The sequence below is a fragment of the Ornithorhynchus anatinus genome, chromosome 9 (genome assembly GCF_004115215.2).
Source record: "Ornithorhynchus anatinus isolate Pmale09 chromosome 9, mOrnAna1.pri.v4, whole genome shotgun sequence".
NCBI classification, from domain to species: Eukaryota; Metazoa; Chordata; class Mammalia; order Monotremata; family Ornithorhynchidae; genus Ornithorhynchus; species Ornithorhynchus anatinus.
The window spans coordinates 13,341,519-13,365,949 of NC_041736.1; the positions used below are offsets into that span (position 1 = coordinate 13,341,519).

Consider the following 24,431-nt stretch of genomic DNA (forward strand, 5'->3'; position numbering starts at 1 on the left):
GGTCAAGATTGGGTCTGGAAGCTAAGAGTCTTATCTGTGGAATCCATTAAGTCTCTAAATAATTCCCATCAGATATGCAGTGAGGGCTTGGAGCCAGCCAATTACAAGATGCCCACAAGACTCTGGAAGAACTTCCACACCACCTTATAGATGTAAGGAATGAAGGAACTGGAGTTTAAGGAAAGGATTTATTTCATGATAAGTAGCACGATCACTAAGTCTTAGAAACAGCATGGCCTATTTGAAAGAATTCAGGCCTGGGAATCAGAGATCTGGGTTCTGATCTCAGCTCCCCCACTTGCTTCCTGCTTGGCCTATGGCAAGTCACTTAATTTCTCTGTGCCTCAGTTTGTTCATCTGTAGGATGGAGATTCAGTATCTGTTCTCCCTCCTATTTAGTCAGTACATTCACAGTAAGGCTGAAAAACTGGACGTCTGCTATAAAGACCTGTAGATATATACCCCAAAACACCTATGGTACTTAAGTGCTTACTAGATGTCAAGCACCGTACTAAGCATTGAGGTAGATACAAGATAATCAGGTCAGACACAGTCCCTGATCCGCACGGGACTCGCAGTCTAAGAGGAGGGGAGACAGGTATTTAATCCCAATTTTACAGAGGAGGAAACTGAGGCCCAGAGAAGTTAAGGGACTTGCCCAAGACCACAGAGCAGGCAAGTGGTAGGACGGGGACTAGAACTGGTCTTCTGAATTTCAAGCCTTTGCTCTTCCCACTAGGCAATACCACTTCTCAGAGTAGCTCTTAATTGTGCAGAAGGTTGCAAAATGAACAGAGATCTCTTGGACGGCTAACTCACCGAAAGATATGACTCCGGCCGCTTGGACCGCATTTGACTTTGCAAATACCCAGGTGTCTTCTGTTTGGGGGCTAGAACAAATATTCGTTTTAGTAGAACAAACTCTTTTTGCTGCTAAAAGATTAGAACTGATTGAGTAATATAAGCACTCCAGCATCACTAACACACTCCTGGCCCGGGATAGCGAAACAGACAAAAACAGCCCTGTTTTCCCTCTCTAATATCTCCTGGCTGCCTTTTCCACAAAGCTTGCAGCATCTAGGGGGCCTATGTCAAACCACTTACCTTTCTGACAACTTAAATCCGGGGGCTAAATTATCCGGCTCTTTGAAAACAAGCGACAGCACGGAGACCAAACGTCCTTTCGGAGTCTGGCGCTGCTTAATCGACTTATTGCAATTCCCACCTTTTGGAGTGGGAACTGCTGCCACCTGCTGATTCCTTTTCTCTGGAAGCATTGAAAGTCTCCCACAATAGCATCCACGTCAGCTTCCTTCGGTTAATAAGGAAAACACATGTTTCTCCTGGTGATTCACCTCCGCCAGGTGCCCAGGGCCACTTGGCGGTTGCGATCGTTTGAGTTGTCAAACTTTTGAAACCTCAAAAACCATATTACCTTCCCATATTCAAAAAGGCCTTTCCGGATGAGTTGATAATCCACTTGTTCAAGGCTTTATGGACAAAATCTGGGAAGCGATTTTTCCTTTTTTACCCACCCCCCCACTAAGTTTCAGATGTGGCAGGTAATAGAGTCCACCTTTCCCATCCCGGTGTTTTCATTAATGAGCCAAGAGGGGAGTAGGAAGATAATCCACTTGTTCAAGCCTTTATGGGCAAAATCTGGGAAGTGATTTTCCCCTTTTAACCCCTCAAGTTTCAGATTTTGCAGGTAATGGAGCCCACCTTTCCCAACCCAGTGTTTTCATTACTGGGCCAAGAGAAAAGTGCAGTAGGAAGAAGCTGTAAAAAGAAAAAGGGAGAACTATAAAGGCGCAACGTGATAGAAGTTGAAAAGAGCCAGCGAAATCAAACAGAGGACAAAAGTGCTTGGATAAAAGGCTCTCTAGGACAATTAAGAAAAATGACCAGTGTGGGAGCCGAAAAGGAACAAAAGCAAGGAGAAATATTACTTTGACGCTTCTTAAAAAGAGGTGAAAGGTAACGGACAAATTGTCATTTAAAAGCTACAGAAACTTTACTTGATATTTTAGAATATTTCCATCAATAGCAAGTGTACACAACGTTAATCACAGATGAATCCATGTTTTTAATAAAGGTTTGCAATCTGGGATTTATTTTCAAACTCTGCCTGAAATAGGTAGATTGGTCATGGTTAGAACTGCCCATCCCATGACCGCTGCGCTGCTTCCCTCCCTTCTCCCTGCTAGGCCACTGAGGTAGTCTGAGGGTGGAGTAATAACTCCATCCCAGCAGCTCCTGAAAGGTTGGGAGAAGAGAGACGAGGCATCCAACTGAAGCTGCTAAGAACTCTTCAGCTGAAACAGATGCAGGAAGGAACAGCTCACCATGCCCTGAGGTCTATTGGAAATTAAGCTACTTCAAACTCCATATTGTAATCACTGGATTAAATCTGGCTCCAAACTTTTATGCCATTTAGCCAATTATCTGTTTTAGCACATATCCTTTAGCCCCAGGAGGAAACAAAACACTAATTTATGGGACATCAAGTTTTGGTACCCCTCATTTAACAAAACTCTTCTCCAACATAAGGATGGTTTCAGTATAGCTGGCAATAAGGCATCACGATGGAGCAGCAGCGTGGCCCTTGCGGAAAGAGCTCGGGGCTGGGAGTCAGAGGACCTGGGTTCTAATCCAGGCTCCACCCCTGCATCGTTTACAGTTAAAGGTAGCTGAAAGCTAAATAAATTTTCTGGCATTTTCTAGAGGCTATTAGGAATTATTTAGGTCTATCGCCCACTCTAGACTTTAAGCTCCTTCTGGGCAGGGAATTTTTCTATTAACTATTGATCCATTATTGACATGTATTTTCCCAAGTGCTTAGTATAGTGCTCTGCACTCAGTAAGTACTCAGTCCATACCATTGATTGATTCACCTGGTGTACTCAACACAAACTTACTGTGGAAATACACACTTGTGACAAGCCCTGAGTCAGAGCCCTGTGAGTTTGAGTAATGGTCACAATCCTAACCAAACAGACTTCTTTGTCCAAAACAAAAATAAAGCAATGATGGTGGGTTCTATAGGAGGGAGAGTGAGAGAGAGAGAGAGAGAGAAAGAGAGTGTGTGCACCTATGGATTTTCGGGAAAAAACGTACAGATATGAAAAACAGATCCCCATGAACCAATGTATCTCTTTTCCATGAAAAGAATGGAATATCTCTGTTTTATGGCCTCTCGGCCTAGAGAAGACCTCACCCCTAAAGGTTTTGCTGCAGCCATTTATTTCAAATCCATTTGTTTTCTGCTTTGGAGCCTTCTTTCCTTTTTTGGGGTGAACGGAAAATCAACAAAACTCCAGGCACTACTAACATTTCCCTCATGAGCTTGGCACCAACACAAGTTAAATCACATTTTAGTCATTAGCTTCAATTTCATCATCATCCACCCCTTAAAAAAGACACAATAATAAATAATACCTGTTTCCTTTATCTCATCGAAGCTAGAACAGAGTGCTAGCCAGCCCCAAAGCGACCAGGCATAAAGCCACAGAAGAGTGGAAAATGAGGAATAAGAAGGCTGGTTTACTCAGTATTAGATAATCAATCCCTGGATGTTTGACCTGACAGTCTAAATGAATCTTGTAGCTCCTTTCATTCATTCACCTGTATTTATTGAGCACTTACTGTGTGCAGAGCACTGTACTAAGCACTAGAGAAGTATAATACAATAATAAACAGACACATTCCCTGTCCACAATGAGCTTTCCTTTTCCACCCCACCACTTGTTGCAGGAAATGCTCAGACCAGCGCACTGCTATGGCTGTTGCCAGAAAAAGTAGGCTCTTCTTCAAATCCCCGTAATATCAGTCAGTAGTACTTATTCAACATTATGTGCAGAACGCTGTACTAAGCGTTTATCCACCAACAGCATCAGTTTCCTGCCTTCATTGCAGAGGTAGGAGAAAGGGGAGGGAATCATCTCCACTGACAAAGCATTCATTCTTTCAGTCGTACTTATTGAACGTTTACTGTGTGCAGAGCACGGTATTAAACGCTTGGGAGGCTACAGTACAACAATAAACAGACACATTCCCTACCCGCAGTCTTATGGTCTAGGGGACAAAGAAGCATAAAATGCTTTACCTTCTTCATCTGTATCCAGCTGTGAAGGCCTATGCATCCACAATTTTGTACATATATCGTTTTGAAAAGAGAGATACTCTATGTTCTGTACGGTGTCAGGATGAGCAGACATTATGGAGTCGCTGTGTTTACAATTGGGTGAGTCTCCTGAGGGGACCTCGGAGGTGGTCGTTGCTCCTGCCCCAAGATCCTCCTGGATTTCCCAGATATTTCAACTGCCTCCACCCCCTTCATGAGTGAAGCAGTAACCCAAAAACGCTGTTTGGCACAAAACTATTCCTAGTGTCTTAAGTGTAAGTTAAATAGCTAAATCTATTTAAGCCAACAATCTAGTTTAAAGGGCTCAAAGTACACTGGCTACAGATTTGCTAATGAGGGCGATGCCAGATCTTGTCCATAAAACTAAAGCCCTAAGCGGCTTAACTTGGCTAATTTAGAGCTGCTTCCTCTTAATGCACAGTTTTCTTAGTTCCATCATGGCAGACAGAAAGGTGATATGTTTTTGCTGATGGCTTCCAATTTCACACTTCGCAGGATGATTTTGTTGATCGTCCGGACATGGTGCAGGAGACTTTTCTTTCCTGCTCCACCCCAACCCTGACTGGTTTTCCATGCATTATTTGAAGATGGATGCCTTGTACATGCTGGTTCAACTCCAGCTGTTTTGTTTGAGGGAGTCGGGTATTTGCTATGGTTAAATAAACCCAATGCACCATAAATTCTCACCCAACACAACACTGTCCTTACCCAAAAAGGACACACACATATCCAGAAGAGATCTTAAAATTCAGACTGAAGCATCTTAAAATCTCATAAATTTTCCTTAAGATTTTCTACTCCAAGATAACATTCCTTGCTGCTTTTTATTACAATGACCACAGGTTTTAGGGAACTGGGCCCAGTGTTGAAGTAAAAGCAACTCCTCTTTGCCCCAACTCAGCAGTAATAAAGGGAAATAGTAGGAGGCATTTCCTTCCCCAAATTTCTTAAGTCTTAAAGGGCTTATGAAAACAGGCTTCAGGGTGATTACTTCAACCTCCCAGAACATCAGACATTAAAATCAAACATTAGACATTAACATTACATTTCTTCAAGGGATCTGTCCAACCTCTTTCTTTGAAACTCAGGCACTCTCCAGATAATACAACACTAACCTTCTCACCCAAACACACCCCTGGAGTTGCCTAATTTGGCTGGGATGTAAAGCCAGACATCCAGTTCCCTGACACACCATAAGCTGACAATGACACAGACAGACCTGCCCACCTTCATAAATCTTCCTTTACATGTCCTTGCAACTTCCATCTAAACTATTGGCCGCTTCTCCCAGTTTCCCCATTGTTCTTGATACTTTGGGTGACTTTTCTACCCCATGCAACCAGAGACAACTTGTTGAGCTTTCTAAACTGGCAGGAGTTGGCACAAATTTTGTTTGGATATCTATACTTCTACATAAGATCCATTATTTAAAATTAGGATTGTAAAAACTGAAAGATTTACCAAACAAGGAGAGGGCATACTTAACTTCTTTTGCGGAAGAAATATACTTAACCCAGTCTATTCACCCAGGCTCAAAGAAATAAGCAATTCTCTGGACTGTCAGCTCTTTGTGAGTAGGGAATATGACGAACTCTGTTGTCTTGTACTCTTCCAAGGACTAACACCAAACCGAGTATCAATATCAGTAATAGAGTTAATGTTGCAATTAAATTATGTTGCCTGGATAGCACGTAAATAAGGAGTGCAAAACTGAGTTCAAGATAGGACACATTGGGAGTTTTATACAGCATATTGACACTAAGAGCTCGATTCAGTCCGAATTGAAGATATGTGGGGAAACTGTGAATCTGCCTTTATGGCTTTAAGATCTAGACATAGCAAAGATGCCATATTGATTTCTAGAGCAGTTCCATCAGTGCCTCTTAAGCATGATAATTCTGGAGAAAGACAGGATCACCGATGGTGAGATCCTGGAATTCGATCAAACCATCAGCACTGAAGCAGTGTTCAACCCAGCTGGCCCTCACTGCTGGGACATGTGAGGAGGCAGATGGCAGCACGAAACCCAAACAAATGCTCGATGGAGAGCTGCAATGCTGTAATTGTAGAAAAGAAGTACAGAATAAACATTTAAAAGACACAATGAAGCAAAATCTCTAATGAGGTGGCATAGCTGGTAGTGGACAAATGGAAAGGCATTAGCAACATATCCTGACATATCAACTCAGGATGTAACAGTCAAAATTGGAGTATCTCTCTTAGAATGAAGGCTTTGGGAGGATTTTGATATGAGAGAGAAGCAAGACTCTTCGAGGGTTTCAGTGGGGGCCTACGTAACCTCAATCTGCTCCCAGTAGGCAGGAGAAGGCACCTGGTGAGACTGAAATTTTAACAAAATTAAGGAGCAACTAGGGATGGACTGTCTGGAACAGAGGAGAATAAATGATGAGGAGATGCAGGGAAAAAAAAGAGATTTAGGGTATAATTTTTACATATATAATTAATCTCTCTGCTTATTAATAATAAAAATATTTTTTAAGTGATTACTTTGTGTCGAGCACTGTACTAAGCTCTGGGGTAGATACACAGTTATCAGGTCCCTCATGGAGTTCACAGTCTAAGCAGGAGGGAGAACAAGTATTGACTCACCGCTTTACAGATGAAGAAACTGAGACACAGAAATTAAGTGACTTGTACAAGGTCACAAATTGGACAGTGTCGGAGCCAGGATTAAAACCCAGGTCCTCAAACTCTCAGGTCCCTTCTCTTTCTACTAGACCATGCTGCTTCTCAAGAGTCTCCATTGACTTTTGTCCCTTTGCATCAAGCAAAGCCCCCTATCACCAGTGTTCCCCCACAACCTTCACCCGTTACTGTCCGACTCGCTCTCATCATTCCTCGTAAATTAACCTAACTGAATCTCACTTTTCACTTCCCGGCCCCCGTCCCGTCCCTCACACCGCTCTAACATCTTGGGATACCCTCCTTCTTCAAATCCAACAGGTCACAGCTCTCCTGAAATCCCACCTCCTCTAGAAAACCTTCCCTGATGAGCTTCCAGCAGCCCAAGTTGTATAAACCCTGCCAGTAATTTCTGCAATTTAGGTATTTATACCAACTTTCGGCACCTGTGCACGTATGCTTTATTCATTATTTGTAAACACCTGTATGCCTGTCTCTGCCATTAGCAGGTAAACAACTTGTGGACAGAGAATGGCTCACTCCTTTGTTTCTACTTCCTAATAACTTCATGCAATGCACTTCACCCAGGAGATGCTTGAAAACTGCTTGAAATGTAACTCACAATGCAGTCAGTTTCAGGGCTCCTAGCCTAGGTTTAATAAATAATACCTGTAGTATACACAGATCACCTTGCTAACAATTCCACGGGGGATTTTTAAAAGGGGACAAATAAAGGAAAAGGATCATTGAAAATATCATTATTGCCTATTTCCCCTACAGCTTACATTGAGGCCTCTGCTACCACATCCCTTAAATTTTCCGACAAGCAAAAGAAGCCTACAGAGGGCCGCCAGTTCCCCAGAATGCTTGAAAAGATGATTTTACTTAAAATGTGTTCCTAAATTGACTAGTGGCTAGTTTCAAGATTCTGTGGAGACATTCACCTTGAACCTCTATGAAAGAGCCTGGGCTTCGGAGACAGAGGTCATGGGTTCGACTCCCGGCTCTGCCGCTTGTCAGCTGTGTGACTGTGGGCAAGTCACTTAACTTCTCTGGGCCTCAGTTACCTCATCTGTAAAATGGGGATTAACTGTGAGCCTCATGTGGGGCAACCTGATTACCCTGTATCTACCCCAGCGCTTATAACAGTGCTCTGCACATAGTAAGCGCTTAATAAATACTAACATTATTATTACCTTCAATGATAATCAAACCAGTCATTGTATTTGTTTAAACAAGAGCTTTTTGATCTATAAGATAAAACTCTACAATTGTCACATGGTCTTCTTCAGCAGGTTCTTCCTGCCTCTGGAAGCACTTCCTGCTCTTTCTAAAGATACTCTGCTCTAATATCACCTAACCAGGATTCTTTGAAAAAATTTACTCTTGATGGGAATGAGGCTCCCTAAAGATCAAAAGCCTATATGAGGGGAGAAGGTCAGGGAGGAGCAAGAAAGAGGGTGATACAGCCTTGAGTTAATCAATGCTTTTCTTTTTTAAGGTATTTGTTACGCGCTATGTGCCCAGTGCTGTACTAAGTGCTGGGGTAGATACAAGCTGATCATGTTGGACACAGTCCATGTCCCCTATGGGGCTCAGTCTTAATCCTCATTTTACAAATGAGCTGAGCCACAGAGAAGTGAAATGATTTACCCAAGCCCACATAGCAGACAAGTGGAGGAGCTGGGATTAGAACCCCAGTCCTTCTGACTTCCAGTTCCATGTTCTACCCCTAGATCATGCTGCTCAAAACAAATTTGTTTAAAATGGTATTAATATGGAAGGTGAGTCATCTTTTGGGTGAGGCCTCCGATACAGGCAACTACAGCTATATTCTGGTTCCAGATCAACTTGCCGATCACTGAGTCGGGTCTTGCCAGGACACAGCCCGAGAGAAAATCACCACAACCCAGGGAAATGGATTAAGTGGCAATATGTACACTATAAGCCTAAAATTTTAATTCCAACATTTTGGCCCATTCTTCCTGCTGTGGAAAAAGTCGAAGCCACGAAAATCTAAAAGTGTTATCGTAGAGAAGGCCAGTAGAGCTTGGATCATTAAAACTGCCATACTTTCGAATGCCACATCACCTGAAGTTGGGTAACTTGAAAGAGAAGTGGGAGTGTGAGAAGAGCACTTCGGTAGCAATACAATCAGTCTGGCCAGGATGGAGAGGAGAGGTTGGAGAAAAGACATAATGAAGGTTTTTTGGCAATAAAAATGCTTCTGACTCGAGTTAGCACAACACTGAAATAGGGATTCTGAAATAGCTGTGCTATTGCTTTATTATGCCAACTCAGTTTCTGGAAGACAATTATAGTGTCTTACAATTTTGGATTTTGGGAAGCAAAAGGTTAAAAAGATACAATAAAAGCAAACATCAGGTCTGAGAGGGAGCCCCAAGAGTCGGTGTACTGTGATGTATTTGAAATCATATCAAAAGCAGAAATTTGTAGCAATTTGAGTTGTGGAAAAGGAAATTGAACTGTGGGCTGTATTTTTAAAACACTAAGCTAAAAAGGTGTTTCCATAGCAACAAGGTCAACAGCAGTAGCCATTACTGATTATTCTTTAGAATAGATTTCAAATACCCATTTTAAAAGGTGTAGGAGACAGCACAGCTTTCCCGCTCATCCACCTGAACCAAAATGTGGAAGAACATACACACATACATGCAGAGTACTGAATGTCTTGTGTTTTATGGATAATGATCACTCAGGTTCATCACATTTTCAGGGAAGAGACTGCTATATCGGCCACTACGCCAACCCACAAATGTGCCCCGTGACCATCTCGATAATCAGTCAAGTCAAACAGAAGGTTATTTGCAGTACTATTCAAACAGGAATGAGAGGCACCTACTTTTGACATATCAACATTGAAAACATGAAAGTACACCATCCCGTTTATTAATAAACTCTGATCATCAGTCTACTGGATCTAGTTCTTGTAGTGAAGAGATACAGAAATATATTTCATTTATAGAGGCCCACACTAGCTATCCTGGTCATAGGGTAAAAGCATTTTAATTCATAACCATCATACTCTGGCTGAACAAAAACAATAAGTATAATCAGCATATGAGTGAACACAGGGAGCAGTGTGGCCTAATGGATCAAGTATGGGTTTTAAACCTGGCTTTAGCACTTGTCTGCTCTGTGACTTTGAGCAAGTCACTGAACTCCTTTGGGCCTCAGTTCCCTCAACTGCCAAATGGGGATTCAATATCTGTTTCTCCCTCCTACTTAGACTGCGAGCCCCATGTTTGGAAAGAGATGTCTCTGAACTGATTAAGTTGTATCTACCCCAGTGCTTAGAATGATGCTTGACATACAGTAAGTGCACAACAAATACCATTGAAAGCCAAAACAACCAAACAAAAGCCCCCTCTCAAACCAAAATGCTCAAATGGAAAAATGAAAAAAGTAGTCAAGACTGTGCTACGTACTATGATTTTATAATCGTTATGCAAATCTTTTGAGTGTCACTGCTTAATGGGATTATTTACTCCCTAATTTGTTCTGCCTGATTTTTCATTTTAGTTCAGCACATATTTGCCAAGTAAATTAATCCTTTCATTGCAACTTACTTTAATGAGTCCCTTACTACCACATAACATATTCTATCCAAACCAAGTCTTTTAAAATGAAAAGCTTAAACAGTTCACACTATTTCAGTGGTTTTAGACACCAGTCATTTGACCATCTGAGACATTTCAAGGAAAAATGTGAACCAAATTTATATTCTCTGGTAGAAAGAAAAATGGAAAAAAAATCCTCTAAGATACACCTTAAGGTTTTCTAATGCGTTAACCTATTTTTTATAATCATAAAGATTCAGTAAAATGTTATATTACCCCATAGCAGGGTTCTCTAAAAATATTTAAAATCAAAGAGAAATGTAAGACTAAGTTTCTGAGGTTTCAAATTTTCCTAATTAAAAAAAAAATAGGGGTATGACAGAATAGTACATACCTAAATTTGATATTACCACTTAAAAGTATCCCTGTGTCTGTGAAATGCTTGGTTAAAATTATCCAGATATTTCATGGTCATGGCTTGTGAACTGAGATAACTGTTCCCTATTTAATTGTATGGTGTACATGAGGTATTAAGTTAGCACTGCTATATCCACTTTCAGTATATAAGTGATTTCACTTATGTTTATGCAATAGTCAAAAACTGAAGAAATAAAAGAAAACAACTTACATGTAAAGATCCAATGTAACCATTCTTACAATTACAATGATCAAAATTAGCGTTGTTAAAATTGAGGAAATGAGGGATACCTGAAAAAAAAAATCCCCAAATATTTACAGGTTTATCAGTCCAAATTCTTCATTTTATTTTCGGATATTTGTAATAATTTTTTAAAAAGTAAATGTACATGAGGCTTTGAGACCAATCTTGTGATAATCCAGTAATCTTTAGCAAATTCCAAATCTTCCTTCTTTCCTTATATTTGCTGTTTATCTTTCCTTCATTTTATATGTCACATTTTTTATTTTAAACCACTTAAATTTCAGGAGGAAAACATGGGAATGTCAACACAAATATAAAGAAAAGTTGGCAACATTCTCTTTATGAATTGGTCATAATTCTAATGTAAATGAAGATAATAATGAAAGTTACCATTCATAAATTCAAGGCCTTCGTCAAACCGGTCATGTAGCTAATTTGCAGGTGAAACCAAAGCCCACAGGACATAGTAAATTATTTTCAATATAGTTCAAGAAGGCATTAATTTTCTCCAAACAATTATGCCAAGTATCTGAGTATTGTAGACACTTTGCCACTTTTGATATTTTAGTCTTAGCAATCATTTAGACTTCCCAGTTTACTTAAAACGTACGATGTTTTTTCATCAGATTCATTTTACGAAGACATAAAAGCTGAAGTTTTACCTTCTTCTGAGAATATTTTAAATTGAATCAATGTGTCCAAAATACAGTAACTTTTCATTCCTAACTTAAAAACATATTGCCTTTGGTCTTTATTTGCTTTAACAAAAGGCAGGAGAAAAGATCAATTTAGTTCACACTGAATCTCAGCTGATTGAACCGTAATTTACAGCAGTTTAATCATAAATCATTTGGCACTGAAGATGAATGCCATAATTAAGAACTGTGCACTAAAGATGATAATGTGGCATAATTAATGTGGAGGGAGAGAGAGAGAGAGCAAGAGAAAGAGAAGAGAGAAAGGAGGAACATTTCTACTTCTATTCTAATTGTGAAGATTACCTTTCCCAGCTTTGCTATATCACGGTACAGGGATAAAGGAAGGGCAAAGACAACTGTGGCAAGCACAATAATGCAGTGACGACCAATAAAAAAGTTACCAGGATCAACTAAAACACATAAAAAATTATAACATGTTTACTTGTCATGTTAACTCACATTCATAGAAACAAATGACTACTACACTACATCGTGACACGAACTGAAGAAAGCAGGTTGATTATACGAAGAGAATACAAATATAACTGCCAAAGAATATGGAGTAAATAATTTAAAAAATCACATTGTTAAATTCATATAGCAATTCCCTTGAAACCTTATCAGAGGAATTAAAAACAAGGTAAATTTAGTTATCTACATTAAAAGGAAAATTTTTTTCAGTACTGGGGGCAGACTAAAGCTTTGTAATAACTAACTTTTCTCATACTAAGCTCTTCCCATTTGTTGAAATGCAATGCTAGCTTTGGGTTAGACAGCTTTCTCCATGGAAGCATGATGTTTTTCAGGCAAAAGAAGCCATTAAGAATCTCAGGAAAAGAAGGAACACTTAAAGAGCTGCTTTAAAGAGCATCAGATCCACTCCTTGCCTTCAGGCACATGGGCGCTGATTATGCGTTCAAAGACCTTCAGTTAAATTAAGCCAGTACTTCCTTCAGAAAGTTATTCTCTAATTTAAATCCCCCTAGTTGCAATTTAAATCTCCCCACATTTTAATAACCCTTCCTATAGTTGGAAAGGATGACTGTTAACCCGTTATTCTGTCTCTGCTGGTGATCACAGACTGCTCTTAAAAACAGACTCCACCACACTCGGCAGCATCTCCAAAAATTACTTATTGGGCTTTGCTCTGTCCTTTTGACCTTGAACAGTGGCAAGACTGCATCAGGTCAGTCGTCCGTTCTGTTTCTGACAATGGCAATGAAGGAATCTTGGAAGAACAATGTAATAGTTTCCCTATTGCAACCAACCGTATGGTTAGGGGAAATTATCATTTTACAGACTTAACCTGTTCCTCTAATAACCTATCATGGACTCAGGGCCCATTAATTTAACCTTGTTCGAACCTACTGCTATTTTCTTAGCATTTCTCAATTTGGAGACGGGGTGCGGGCACCAGAACAGGACATAGTTCTCAAAATTCTTCAAGAATCTGAAAGGAGGCAGTGTTAAGTGTAAATACCACAGTCACTCTGACCCCCATTTTTAATATTATCATGTGATATCTGCAAGTTCATGCAATCTCTCTAAATGGTCCATCTCACTATTTGGATCGAACTCAATCATCATTACGGGATGGGGTCACCTCTGGATCATTGATAGGGAAATTCTATGTAGCCAAAAGCCTGGTTGAGACCGGGAGAACGTAAAACGACTGCAGAAAGCATCTTTGGGAGAGTGTCTGATAAAGCTGCAACCTCAAACAACGTTCTTTATATATATAATAATGGCACTGCTTTGTTCATTTCTAGAGAAGCTTTCCGCGGTTCAATCAAAATCACGAATGTACCGATGTTGGTCTGCTTTAAGAACCTTAATTTGTGTGGCAAATCCTAAACTATCCTCATCAGTGAAATTCACAGTAAACTTGACAGTCTGAAGACAAAATAAAGAGGTTTCAATCTGGCTTGTAAAACCCAAATGGGTACTTAAGTCACTCTATCATTTTACTCCTTTATAGATCATTATCAACAATGGAGAAGAATCGGCTCTCCGGGCAGTGTTTCTGATTGTGCACAGGGCAGAACAGAACAGCTCTGACGATTTATGGGAATTAATCATATGTACTTTATTTCAATAGAAGCTACTTTCTAACTAGACAAGGAACAACTTCTAACGTGTCAAATTGTCTTTCAATAAAAAGGCTGCAATTTGGGGAACAGAACCTGCGTTATTTTCTGATGTTTCAATGCAGTGGTCAGAAAAGGAAAAAGGGAGGGAGGGAGAGAGTGGGGAGAGAGAGAGAGAAGGTGAGAGACAAGGTGGCTAAGGGGTTAGGGGTACAAAAGGGGTCTAGAGTGACACCCTTTCTGCATCCCAGTTTGGTCTCCTTCCCCACATTTGGAGACATCCCTGGGGGCTTCTTGGCCCACACTGGACCCCCTCCTGCCCAGCTACCACAACCCCTGCTGGGATGAGGCAACTTCATTCAGTCAGTCGTATTTATTTGAGCGCTTACTGTGTGCAGAGCACTGTATTAAGTGCAACTTGACTTCTCCCACTGTAGCAACAGGTCAACCGGAGATTCAGAACACAGGTAGGGGGGAGCCAGTGGTAAGCCGGGGAATTTCTGCCGGCTCCGTGTCCACTAGGAAAAGTGCCCATTCTGAGAATGGAGTACGCCTGCCTGCGTCTTGGAATTGTTGTTCTTTTCTTTTGAACTTCTGAACCTGCCTATTTTAAGTGGCAGTGAGGGTCTCTGTTCATCCCTGGGCATGAACACCTAGGTCAGCCCGTTGACATGGCCATCTGGGTCAGCGTGTGCGGACCTGGATCCGCACTCGCACGTCTGTGTCAGCGGGATTGTGTCCATCCACATGAGTCTGTTTTATTACTAGTCTAAGCTGGGAGAGAGCAGGGGCCGGGCAGAGTCCACTCTCTGATGCTGAGAGAAGCGGCGTGGCTCAGTGGAAAGAGCCCGGGCTTGGGAGTCAGAGATCGTGGGTTCTAATCTCGCCTCCGCCACTTGTCTGCTGTGTGACCTTGGGCAAGTCACTTCACTTCTCTATGCCTCATTTCCCTCATCTGCAAAAATGGGGATTTAAAAATGTGAGCCCCACGTGGGACAATCTGATTATCCTGTATCTACCCCAGCACTTAGAACAGTACTCTGCGCATAGTAAGAGCTTAACAAATATCAACCTTATTATTATGCTGCTCAGGGCTTGTAGCTATCTGGCTCAGGTCTTGGCAGCCCCTCTACAGCCCAGGGTGGCTCTCAGCCTCCTCTAGTGCTCACCTTAGAGCTACTGGGCTCGGGCCGCCTCGGGTAGGCAGCTCTCCCCAGCCGTCCCGTTCTCCCCGTGGGTCATCGGCTCCTAAATCCTCGGAGCCACTCTCATCATTCCTACCATTGGTACCTGACTTTGAGACAGGCTTAGTTCCAGAACAGTCTCTCCACTCCTTACCTTTCTCTACTCGCCCACCTCTTGAGTCTACCTCTGTCCCACTTTCTCCCTCTGAATGCACCAAGGGCTACCACTGAGGCATTTGGGCAGGAAGTTCGCAGGCTCCCACCCAAGTTGCCCAGTGTCATCATGGGCCTCTCAGTCTTTTTGGATTTAGCAGAAAGAGCCCGTATAGTCACCACCAGTGTTTCCAAACTCAGAGTCTGAGGACAATTATAGAGAATACGTCCTGGCCTTTAATTTTATTTTCTTAACTGAAAGTTAACTGAAACATCTGTGACCTCAAGGATGTAGTGTGCTTTCCTCAACAATTTCAGATTTGATTTCCCATTAACATTACCTTTGTCATCATAAAAGCGACCGTGTCGCGGAATCCCAAAAGCAATATTGTATCCAACAGTTTTAGAAATTCATTCTAAGTATTCTGCCCTCCTCACTCTATCCCTTTACTTCAAAATAGTGTTGTCGGTATTGTAATGTGGGACAGCTCACAAATGCCCAAACCAAGCTTACACTGGATGTTCCAGTCTTACTTCCTTGAACTTTAAACCACAATAATTTGGTCATCTGTGAGATGTCCCGAGTTACATTTCTGAGGTTGTTGGAATGACATACAAGGAACAGAGCAAAAGAAAAATTACAGATACAAAATAATCCATTGCATATAGATGTAATATTAACAATTTAGTATTCATTCAAGATGATTGCTAATACAAGACAATCACAACTTTAATCAGTTACCCTAAACTCCTGGCTCTAAATGCTAACTCTCCAGAAGAAAGGAATCTCATTTACAGCAGAAACTAAGACCATTTACTTCATTTCTCGGAAGTATCTTATTATGACTTACCTCCAGGGAGTCTTTGAAAAACTTTGCTTAGTGTATCTCCTGTTATGATGTTGTAACTGATCATAGCTGCGAAGAAATAAGAATAGTCATCAGCTGCTGATTTCCAAATGTGTGTGGGTTCTGTTTGCCCACAAAACACAGATAACAGGGAGATAAGAAGTTCTAAAATGTCATCTTAATTGCAGGACAATGAGTAAAGTCAAATGCGGGAGAGCATAATACCACCGCGCCCATCCTTATCTCTCTGTTCTCTTCAAACAGAGATGCAAGGACCGGTTCTCCATTGTTTGAGGCTACTGCAATTTGGATAGAGGCAGCTTTCTACCCTTTTTGTGGGGAGGGGAATATAACTTCTTTCTCAGGCTGTCCCCTGCTGGGTAATCCTTTAAGCAAATCCAGTAATAAAACAGTTTATCAAAATCTTTGAAAAATCCATGCCTCACCATTCTTCCCTCTTCCTTTCCCCTCCTCTGCCTCCACCCCCCTGGAAGAACTCAGTCCAATTCATCATTCTCCACACAAAAAAACTTTTGCCGCCCAGTTGTGAAGCACAAAGACTTGAAGAGAAGGAGGAGAACTTGAAATCTGTCCTAATTTAGACAAGCATCCAGGAACTATCAGCTTCTAATTTGTTAGAAAAGCCAACAGAACTAAACTGTCTCTCAAAGGGTCACTCAATCATCTTGTCTCATACTTAAGAACTTAAGTATGTGCCCACTTGCTCCAGAATAACAGCTGCTTTTAAACTCTCTTCTCAATGTTTATTGCATTGGAGTGAGGGTCAGTGAAAAAGAAGGCTCTCCAACCTTCAGAAATGTTTATGCATCATTGCCCTGTGATGACTGGAAGGGGTGAATATAAAGTTTCTGTTAGCATTCTGCAATAAATGCAAACCAAATGGACAAAGGGGGAAAAAATATAGCATCAAACCAAAGCCAAAGGTTTTCTTCTTTACCTTTGAGACTAACTCTGGGTGTGCGTTACCTGACAGAAGAATAAAAGACCAGGATCTTTCTCTAATCTTTTGACAACGTAGACAGTGAAAGTGAATATCTCTTAAAAGTGGAAAAAGGATCACTGAAGTTTCAAAAAGATAAGACAATTCTACTTTAGAAATGATGTCTTGATGAGGATTTCCGGTAGGTAGGACAGTCGCTGTACTGTTCTCTACACGCTCAAGGACTGGTTTCCTCTAAAGTGTGGATATTTGTTTTCAAGGACGAGGAGTAATTCGTCCCTCCAGACTGTCAGCTCATTGAGGACAGGGACCATGTCTATCAACTCTGATATACTGTACTCTCTCAGAACAGTGCTCTGAACATAATAAGCCCTTAATATCTACCATTGATGATGATACTTCCCTTTATGCAAGATCCCATTCTTTATTCCAATGGCCATGCTAGCTCTGGGTCCCTGGTCTGTGGTGGCAACAGATGGTCACCCTAGGGAGGGGCTCCAAGGGGGATTCAGGGCTCACTAGAGAATAATGCTGTCCCTTTCAGCTGCTAAAGCAAGGCCAGGTAAAACTAGCAGCACTAGGATAGAGTCCCATCCCTTCAGAACACAGCTACGAGTTAATAATAATAATGTCGGTATTTGTTAAGCGCTTACTATGTGCTGAGCACTGTTCTAAGCGCTGGGGTAGACACAGGGGAATCAGGTTGTCCCACGTGGGGCTCACAGTCTTCATCCCCATTTTACAGATGAGGTAACTGAGGCACCGAGAAGTGAAGTGACTCGCCCACAGTCACACAGCTGGCAAGTGGCCGAGCTGGGATTCAAACTCATGACCTCTGACTCCAAAGCCCGTGCTCTTTCCACTGAGCCACACTGCTTCACCATACGAGTTCTATGAGTCCCTGGGGACTGGAAATTCCAGCATCCCCTACAGACAACCCCATTGTGGAGGGAAAGTGAAGCCCAAGGGGGACTTCAGGCCAGGTGTAACTTTGAGGTCCTGGAGCTAGGACTAGGGCAGTTGAGTTCAAGCCCTGGGATTGATTCCAAAGCAGGAATCTGGGAGATCCAGCTTCACAGTTCTGTGAGCAGCAACCAGATCTTCTACTAGGACATGGACAGGCTCATCAGTCCCTGTCCGGGGGGAGAAGAGATCTAGGGATTATCTCCCGGTGGGCTAGGCTAGGGCCTACGTCTCGAGTAGAATCTGTGATCCAGATTGGTAGCAGGAAGGACTCAATGGAAAGAGACAGTATCGGAGACAGAGAAACAACGATGGGGCAAAAAGAGAGGTCTTAGACTTCACGTTAAAAGTAACCTCACAAAATGTTCTCGTATAAATATCGCTAATTATATTCACCTGGGGATAAAGTTTTAATGTTACATTTCAAATTTCCTAATCATAGCCCATTTCAAATACCATTTAATAGCCTAGAAAAACTCAGGAAAATAAATGATCTCGATATTTAAATATATAATTTTCTTACCAATAAAGGGATAGAGAAATTGCAGAGCTGATAGGACTAGATATCCTGCAAAACCAAATGTCTTATTGACCAAAGACTGATAACTGTGTGCACCAGACAGAATTCCTCCTTTTATCAATAAAATAAGGGAAAAGTCTGTAGAGAGGGGAAAAAAAGGCAATGTGAGATGATATTTAATGCAGAATTGGTTTCCTTTGTTCAGTATAAAGGGTATTCAATAGTAGACCATTTTCTGGATGAGATGAAAGCAAAAGTCCTACTTAAACAAATTACTGTGGCTGTTTTAGTGAGGGAAGATTTTGTATGGTTTTCTCTTCCTGAGAGGATACAGTATTATTTGGGCTTTTTAGTTATCCATTTCATGCTGAAGGCAAATACACTTAAAGAATGAATTCATTGGCCTGGATCGAGGACAGGAATTAGAGCACTGAACTGAGAACCAAGGACGTCAGTTCCTTCTCTCGGTGGGTGGCTTTGCCTGAGAAACCCGATGGTCATAACTGACCCTCGAACTCATGTCTTCTGACCATGCTCACCTTGTTATTTGGCTCCAGGCTGCACTCAGTGGTATCAAAAACAAGAAGTTATTTTTAAAAGGGCAAAGAAGGAAGTGCCATTCTAAATGGAGCAAAGGTCATCCTACATGCTAGATTTTTGAAAGAGAAATAAAGTTTCTGCTGCATCTCAATCCTCCTATTCTAATTTCTGAAGTTAGACTTATTTTTCCTTCAGGAATACAATGGGGGAAAGGGAAATAAAAGCGAGCTATTTGTCTGGGGAAGTACTTCTATTGACAACCTTTTTGGGACTGCCCGTGACACATAATGGTGTCTCACTATTTTGACAGACTGTAACCACATTGTGGTCTGAGAATGTGTCTACCAACTCTGTTATATTGTGCTCTCCCAAGCGCTTGGTACAGTGTTCTGCACACAGCAAGCGCTCAGTGAATTTCAACCAATTAACTGATTTACAGTGACAAATGCTCTACGATTCTTCTTGCAAACGGGTCCTTCGTGACAGAGGCAGGTAAATGTTCCTTGCAGGGCTCTTATTTTCTTCCTTTGGAATGTGTACATTATATAATTTATTATTATTATAATTATACACTATGCATTACAGAGCTTCATCAATCATATTCATTGAGTGCTTAATGTGTGCTAAGCATTGTGTTAAGCACTTGAGAGAGTACACCATAATAGAGTTGGCAGGCTTACAGTCTTGAGAGGGAGGCAGATATGAAAATGCATTACAGATATGTGCACAGGTGCTTTGTGGCTGAGAGTAGAGTGAATATCAAGTGCTTAAAAGTACTGATTCATATGCAAAGGTGACACAGATGGAAGAAGGGGAAATGAGGGTTTAGTCAGGGAAGGCCTCTTGTAGGAAATGTGATTTTAATAAGGTTTTGAAAAGAAGTGGGGAGAGTGATGGTTTGTGGGATATGAAGAGGAAGAGAGTTCCAGGCCAGAGGCGGGACATGGGCGAGGGGTTACTGGCGAGATAGGAAAAACCGAGGTACAGCGAGTAGGTTGGCATTAGAGAAACCAAATGAACATGTTTGGCTGTAGTATGAAATCATGGAGGGAAATGTGCTTTTAAAAGTATATTCCGAGATTTTCAACTTTTCTCCTATGATTACATGAAATTCTCAGAAGAATACAAAATTTCCCTTTTATCGTGGATTGGAGGCAGCAACTGTATGCATTAGTTATTTCGACAGAGAGCTTTTTAATTATTTGTAGATACACTTGCTGAAATGCTATATTTCAAGAAAATTTTAATTTTCAAGGATTGTCTTGTTTCTATTTCCAAATTATTTTTAAACATTCTTTCTATGATTAAGTCATTTTTCAAACTAATCTGAATGTTTTCCAATAGTCGCATCAATATACAACGTAACAAAAAACAAAAGAGTAAATATACTTAAATGAAAGCAAGTACTCTGTCATATTTACATAATGAAATATATAGTAGATACACCCACTTGAAAGTATAGGACATTTAAAACATTCTTCCTACACTAATTAAAATTTGTTTTATGTGTACAGCTAGTCATACACGCAGCACCCATAGATAAATTATAACATGGTAAAATGGTTTAATGAAAAGCAGAAACCCTTGTACAAATATATGCACTATGTCTGTTTACACATCCAACGATTCACCTCATTTTGTGTATTTTTGCCCAGTTCACATCCTACCAGCCATAATGGCCGTGCCTCCCCGTGTTTCAAAATAAAGTCTGGCGACAAACTACCAGGTTAGAGCTATGGAATATAAATGATATTTAATTTCTCCTTGTAGATTTTGTTCTTTTAACCCATGCCAACAGCTGAAATTCTAGTGGGCAAAACACTGTCTTCTAAAGCGATTCCATTTTATTCCTAATCTTTCTGTAGTATGTGGTAGGATCTGCCAGTCGCACATCCACATCTGCAACCATGGGAGGAAGCCCACCATCAGCCCTGCCATTTTGGACAACTGTTCCTGAAGGGATAACGCTCTTATGGGTGAAGAACAGAGACAAGTAAGATTCAAAAGGACAAATTCCTGTCAGGATCACCCCAGAAAATTTTCTCAGGAAAAATTTGGAAGGATTCCCTCTCTAAACCGGAAGCTCACTGTGGGCAGGGAATGTGTCTACCAACTCTGTTATTCTGTACTCTTCCAAGCACTTAGTACAGTGTTCTGCACACAGTAAGTGCTCAATATATATGACTGATTGATTCACCCAATTCTCGGGTAAGCTGATTACTTCCCTATTGGTTGCCACTGGTCATTCTAATGATGTTGACAATACACGTAAATGATCTGTGGTAAATGAGCCTGTGGAATCGAGTTACTTGGCAATGCTGGGAAACAGGAAATTAAAGGGCAGGTTGGGATGGGTTGGGGGTTAATCTAAGGAAATTAAATAGAAAGATTACCAGACAATACATGAATTGAGTTTTAGATTAAGCTTTTAGACACCCAAAACTCAAGAAATACAATGCTGGATGTCACAAAATTTGGGGCAGAAGTGATAAGGTCCACTGTCAAATTCGACTTTCATACGTACCAACCATTATCCCCCTCTCCAGTTAGAGGAATGAAGTCCCTCCTACTTACACTGAGACCACCAGAGGAGAGAGACTGTGTCTGCCCTGATTATCTTGTATCTACCCCAGTGCTTGGCATAGTAAGTGCTTAACAAATGCCACAATCATTATTTTTATTATTATTTCTGCCCTCACCCTCATCCCCCGTTTGAAATTTCAGGGTGTTTTTTGGGAGGCGAAGGGCCATTTAGTCAGTAAGCATTTCTGACCAAAATACCTACTCTATTCCATGTTTGTGACTGATTTTGTCTATTCATAAACTCAACTCCAATTTCATTCTTCTTTAGAAGACACACAAGAACTAAAGAAGCTGGTCAAAATCAAGTTGTCTGTTTCCTGAAGTGTCATGTATTGGAATGCCAGAAAGAGACAGCTCTAGAAAATGGAGCCCAACCTGACTGTATCTCTTTCCCTTTCCCCATAACCAGATCTCCTAAACCACCCTATTTTCCAGACACACACACAACTCCTTAATCCTTTAATTTGTATATTCCGTTAACTTTACATACTTTCAAATCAAATATCTCATTTTTACCCTCAATGTCACTATGAGGTTGACTTCATCCTACTCTTTTCCTTAATGACAAGAGTGGTTCAAGATGGTGACAAGATGGTGGTTCAACCCCTCAATTTTTTTAATCAAAACTCTAAACCTCTAGGGCTTCACTTTGCTAACCTCCACATAAAGAAGTGAAATTAAAGGCTTTAAATGTGGAACTGTGCAATGATCACTTTGACTAATCAGCTCAAAGGATTAGGGAGAGAAAGTTAAAATTCTTCCTAGACAGTGATTCTTAATTCCAAAAGGGTACTTCTCAACATTCAACCACAGTTATTCTCTGGAATACTTGCATCAATAGGAGAACAGTCTAGTACACTATACCTGTAACATATGAAACCCACAATAAAAGCAGGATCCCTAGAGGAAAGCCAGCTTGCTTCATTGAGTAGGGCAGGCCTGGAAAAATACAAAACAAATCAACCATCAAAGAATTGAAGGGGGCTGCGGGGAGGATCCTTTTGGATTCATGTTGCCTGGGTAATGTCATCAGACTTTCGGTATGGAGAAGACACCGATGCAGCATAAACATGATAAAACCAGATCATAATTTATATGTGGCGTTTCATTGTTATAACAAACTATGGAAGACTATGTTGAGACCCATTGGGAACCAGCCTGGATTGTGGCTGCACGACGTACTACAAAACTCAAAAGCAAACAAAAGGGATACTTTAAACACCCCAAATCGTGGCCATTTGTGGAGGAGAGGAATTCTCTCTACAATTAGATGAATCCTATTTGCAGACATGATCCCGGGCTTAGGTAGCTGGGGGCTTCCATGACAACCTGGTGAATTTCACTCCTTGATGAAGTGACTTTTGCACAGTGCTTGATTTTGCAGGACTCACCCCCGATCCGGAATGGAAACCCAGCCCTAACCCCTCCCCAACTTCTGACCTCTCTCTCCCCACTGGGTCCCTCTAGAATGTGGGCTCCCTCTAGACTGTGAACTTGTTGTGGGCAGAAATGTGTCTGTTGTTGTACTGTACTCTCCCAAGCATTTAGGACAGTGCTTTGCACACAGTAAGTGCTCAGTAAATACGATTGATTGCCCCAGCTCCTATATCTCAAACTCCTCCCCACAGATTCTCTGCAGTCCTTCCACTGCTTTCCTTTGGATTTAACAAAAGGAATTTAGCTGCGGTGCTTGCGGCCCCTGAAACCACAAAAGCAGGCAGACAGGAATGGAAATGTGTGGAAAGGGATGAGGGCAGACTGTAGCGAAGGACCCTGGAAGAGCCCACCGTTGCTCTCTCCCACTCCATTCTGGTCCATCTCCTCCCAGGGGATTGCCTGTCCTTGAACAAGGGCTCCAAGCAGTAGAAGGGCCCAGCAGAATTGCTATTCATTTTAAGAAAAAAAGTGTCCATAAGGAGGAGTGGGAGACAAGATAGAAAAACCACCCGTCAGGAACTCCAGGGGTGAGCGAGGAATATATCTATTGGGACAGGAGGGAAGTTGTGCGCAGAAGTGTTTCACTAACTATGAACTGAGTGCTGTGTGCAGAGCACTGTACTAAGCACTTGGGAGACAGCTCCTTTCTGCTATATTGTCCGCTCCCAAATGCTTAATACGATGCTCTGCACCTACTAAGCACTCAATAAATACAAATACAAATATGCCACAGAGCTTTTAGATACATTCTTTCCCCACGGGAGCTTGAAACTTTGAAAGCACGTCAAGAAGAAGACCTCAGTATTCCTCAAATCCACCAGAACCTTAATCTGGTCCTGGTACCGCTCTCTGATAAAGGGCTGAGAGATCTGCAGAAGAGGAAATAAATAATAAAAAACAAAAAGCAAATAAAAAACAAAAAACGAATAACAAAAAAACAAACAACAAAAAACAAATAAAAATCCTGCAGATTTTACTAGAATGGCAGACTCAGAAGAACCCCGTTTTCTAACATTTTAAGATTTTTCTTTACTCGGAGAGGAAACTCAAATTAAAGATGCACTTACCCACGCACTTACCTATTATGCCTGACCCAATGATAGAGTTGACCACGTTAAAAATAGCAGAAGACTGACGCTTAGTTCGCTCTGCTTTATCCTTCAGTTCAGAAACCAGGACCACTCTGTCATCCACCTCACCCTAGACCAGTGACATGGTATGACTGTTCAGCAAATATTTCACTGGACCAGGAAAACAAGTGTCAGACTAAACATCTTTGTTCAAGTCTACATTTCCCCTAGAACCTCCCTTTCACTGGCCATGCGTGACCCGGTGGTTTTGAACTAAACCATATTAAGTCCAGATGGTGGGTGGCAAGTTTGCGCGTTTCTTCAATCCGAAGGTGCAGTGATGGTTAGAAAGTCTCCA

At 41.3% G+C, this 24,431-nt stretch overlaps 1 protein-coding gene across 1 annotated transcript in view; it reads right to left on the minus strand.

Moving 5' to 3' along the window:
- SLC38A11 (solute carrier family 38 member 11) overlaps window positions 1–24,194 on the minus strand; it is a 37,019-nt gene extending 12,825 nt beyond the window's left edge. The window contains exons 1-7 of the mRNA XM_029071899.2: window positions 24,083–24,194; window positions 22,431–22,505; window positions 18,447–18,581; window positions 16,003–16,068; window positions 12,031–12,137; window positions 10,997–11,076; window positions 820–890 (exon numbers count right to left, since the gene is read on the minus strand). Coding sequence (XP_028927732.2) covers window positions 820–890; window positions 10,997–11,076; window positions 12,031–12,137; window positions 16,003–16,068; window positions 18,447–18,581; window positions 22,431–22,491 — 520 coding nt within the window. The 5' untranslated portion in view covers window positions 22,492–22,505; window positions 24,083–24,194. The remainder of the gene's footprint in view (window positions 1–819; window positions 891–10,996; window positions 11,077–12,030; window positions 12,138–16,002; window positions 16,069–18,446; window positions 18,582–22,430; window positions 22,506–24,082) is intronic.
- Window positions 24,195–24,431: the final 237 nt, after the last annotated feature.